Below are 3,495 nucleotides of genomic sequence, written 5' to 3' on the forward strand. Positions count from 1 at the left end.
TTTCATTAACTCTCCTGGCCATTATGTAAATTCTCTATTCTTTAAAAAAACTTAAGATTTAGGATCCTAAAATATTCTAGCAAGTCCCTTGAATCCCTTGACACTAAGCAGAAGATAAATTCCATATTTCTAGCAAATAAAGTAGCTTCTAGGGCAGAGCTCAAGATGCCTGAGCCATAAGTCCTAATGAAATATGAGTTGTATGAGACGTAATAAGGACCCTGGGGAGTGCTTTCTCCTTATTAAATTAGAAACCATCACCCTGACCCCTGTAACTGCTCATACCACAGCCTGCCGCGTGCTGTAACATGGATAGCTGGTGTTACCCTGGAAGCAGGTGACCCTGCGCACACACACTGCGTGTCCTTCTAGGGGACCAGTGTACCTGGGAGTAGTGGGCACTGAAGCCAGTCTGAGCCATTTCCATTTCAAACGAAGCCGCTGACTGGTCAGTCGTAGCTGTAACAGGAAAGTGTCACACGTCAATCACGAGGGCCCCACGTGCACAGCTGCCTTGCTGGCCACAGGCTCCAGGGAGCCCCCGGAGATGTCCCCCCAGAAGCTTTAACATGTCGGGGCATTTCCAGTCATGCATTTCTCAACTCAAGATTCCCGGGCAGGGTGGAGTAGAAGGCAGAGAAGGTGAGCAAAGGTCTCTGTCTCAGAAGCTTCTCGTTCACTTCCGCTCCTTGCTGGGCTAGAGGGGAACCTCCATTCCCACACTGCTAGGCTAGGGCTCTTAGGGTGCTTTGGGTCCATGTGGTTAAAGATGAATTGCTGCAGTGGGAAATCTCTGCTTTATCTTAGGAATTGAGAACCCTGCCTATGCTAAACTTAGGTGACATCTTAGAGGCCTAAAAAATTTCATTTATGGATTTAAGCAGATTTCCCAGCTCTGTCAGACCTACCCATATTTCAGGGCACAAATCCTCTGAGACTTCCATTATTTGATAAAAGGTTGAAGGAATCCTGCTTGCATTTGCTCACAGATGGGGGGGGGGCATTCTTTCAGACAGGGTTCCGGGCCGCAAGCCATCTGAACAGACACTTTCGGCTGTTCTGTGCCCATCCTGGAGCTCTTTACTGAAATGAGGGCAGCTCAGAGTGGTCTCTGGAAGCAGGCGGCTCCCAGACTCTTCTCTAAGTGTTCACGAGCTTAAAGCCACAACTTCCTGAGGGAACTGGGGGAATGTCGAGTTACTTGCTTCCAGGAGGGAGTTTCTGATTTATTTGGCCTTGAAGATAAGTTAAAAATAACATAATTTTTTAAAAAGTCAGCCTCCTTTCCAAGAGAAACAGAAAAACAATCAACTTTGTAGAATTAAACATGTTTACTATTTATTTACTGGCATAAAAAAAATAAATATAGCAGTGATTGACTTTTTATAGGACTAGATTAAGTGGAGCAAGCAATCAAGAATGCAAAGATCATTTTTAGTGTCTTGTATGATTTGCCCTCTAAAGGTTGGGAACATACTTTTATTTAAGATTGTGCTTTATGCACATGTTGCTTTAAGGTACCCTAAGTTCTGCGAGACCAGCAGGCAAGGGCGCAGGAGCAGCAAGCCGCTGCTGTCCTGCCTCTGGCTGGGAACAGGCAGAAAGCAGCGCTGTGACCTCTGCCCATTCCACTGGCCACACAGGAAGTGCCTGCTGCACGTCTGAGTCTCTGACATTCATCCCTGCCTGGAGCTGTTCCGGGTGAGCCAACCCTCTCACCCCTGGGCAGGCCCTGATGGGGAGCTTCAGCATCTCCTCAGCCCAGCAGGAGAAAGGGAGACCTCGGGCCACTTCCCAGTCTTTCCTGACAGGCCTTGAGCTCCTTGCTTCGCTAGGTGGCACTGTCCTGGCCGAGTGGACTTCCATAATTGCAGCTATTTACATCTAAAGATAAATGTTGACAGGAAATGGAGGCTTCCCAAGTGACAAAGAAAAGAACCACTTACAAATCTCATTTTGAAAGGAAAAGAATCAGTAGTCATCCTAGCTTTAGGTTAGCTTCAATAGGGGAGCAAAAGGTAAAGTGCCTTAAAAAATAATTTTGTCTGTAAGTACAGAGACTTTCTGCAGAGCTCCGGCACTCCAGTGAGGTACTTTTAAGCTCTGCTGCGGCCCGGTTAGAAAGAGCCTGAAAATCTTATTTCAGCCCGCCCTTGGCTCGTGTGCGCTCAGCCCCCAGACTGGGGTTCTGTCCACTTCTGGGCCAGTACTGCAGAACGGCTGCTGAAAGGCCAAAGTCATGTTGGCATGACTTGAACACAGAACACAGGACAACGGAGTTCTTAATAAGCCACAGCAACTTCAGTCAGATACAGAATCCTAGTCTTCTGTTTCTATGGGTACAGAGGAAACCCCCCTGGGGCCAAGGGAACCGGCCGGTGGGTGCCTGCGAATCCTGGATGCGGTGCAGCTAGAGGCGGACACACCCTCTCCACCTAGTGGAAACGGGGCTTGCTCCCTGGGACCCCAGGTCTTCAGAGAACGCGAAGGTGGAGACTGCAGAGAAGATACCAGTCTGCCCGGCATGACAGCCCTGCAGACTCTTTGTCCCAAGCTATCTAGGTGCAGAGAAATGTGCCAGCGGGAAATCCCCTAAGGAAGAGGCATCTTCACCGGCCAGTGACCCGCCGGGAGCGGAGCAGCGCAACTTGGCGCATTGTGCTGGGGCCATCAGTGTGCACAGCAAAGTGCAGTTGCGATAGGCAAGGAGTCCACGTAAGAGTCATACACACTGACTCTGAACTACAGATAACACCCAGGGTGAGAAGACACAGTCCTACCTTCCAGGGCAAATATTCTTTCTCCCAGAGCTTTCACAATAGTGACCAGGGCCAATTCATCGGAGACGTTGAAGAAATGGTTTTCAGTGGGTTTACTTGCGATCGACTTTATTTCAGCTACAAATTTTTCTGTGCTTAAATTTCCCCTGTTATAGCTGCCAAGAATCTAAGACATAACAAAAACAGCAAGAACATAGTTTAACTTCTGTGTATTAAATAAGGATCTCAAGTGCATTGGCAGTAAACCAGAGTGCGAGACTACCTTAGCGTAATGCACTTTTTATGAACGGCCATATTCAGGCACCGGTGCCTTTCAGAATACTCGCTGTTAAATAAGCACAGCCATTTGGTATGGGAAGCTGTAAAGGGAAATTCTGTCTTTTCCTTCTTCTGCAGTTCTGTCCCTGTTTATTAACAGCTGTATCTTTGAAATCTGACGGTTCAAAAGTAATGTTGTAGTTTCTCCATGTCATTGAAGTTATTCCAGCCCGTGACATCACCCTCTGCTTGCTAGCAGCGCTCGGCGCTGTTTGATCCTGAATGGGCAGCTGATCCTGAAAATCTCACTTGCCCTTCTAGCTCACACACCTCTGTACGCACTGTACATATATGAATACACGTTCAGATATACATGGGACTAGGCCATAAACTAAATTGCTTGTAGAAAATAAGTAACTCAGGAATTCCTTTTTGGAATTGAATACTAAGCACAGGA

The 3,495-nt window shown here is 47.5% G+C and overlaps 1 protein-coding gene across 1 annotated transcript in view; it reads right to left on the bottom strand.

Moving 5' to 3' along the window:
• Itga1 (integrin subunit alpha 1) overlaps positions 1–3,495 on the bottom strand; it is a 156,419-nt gene that overhangs the window by 49,452 nt on the left and 103,472 nt on the right. The window contains exons 7-8 of the mRNA XM_023709123.1: positions 2,781–2,946; positions 386–459 (exon numbers count right to left, since the gene is read on the bottom strand). Coding sequence (XP_023564891.1) covers positions 386–459; positions 2,781–2,946 — 240 coding nt within the window. The remainder of the gene's footprint in view (positions 1–385; positions 460–2,780; positions 2,947–3,495) is intronic.

This window comes from Octodon degus, unplaced genomic scaffold, assembly GCF_000260255.1.
Source record: "Octodon degus isolate 3935 unplaced genomic scaffold, OctDeg1.0 scaffold00001, whole genome shotgun sequence".
NCBI classification, from domain to species: Eukaryota; Metazoa; Chordata; class Mammalia; order Rodentia; family Octodontidae; genus Octodon; species Octodon degus.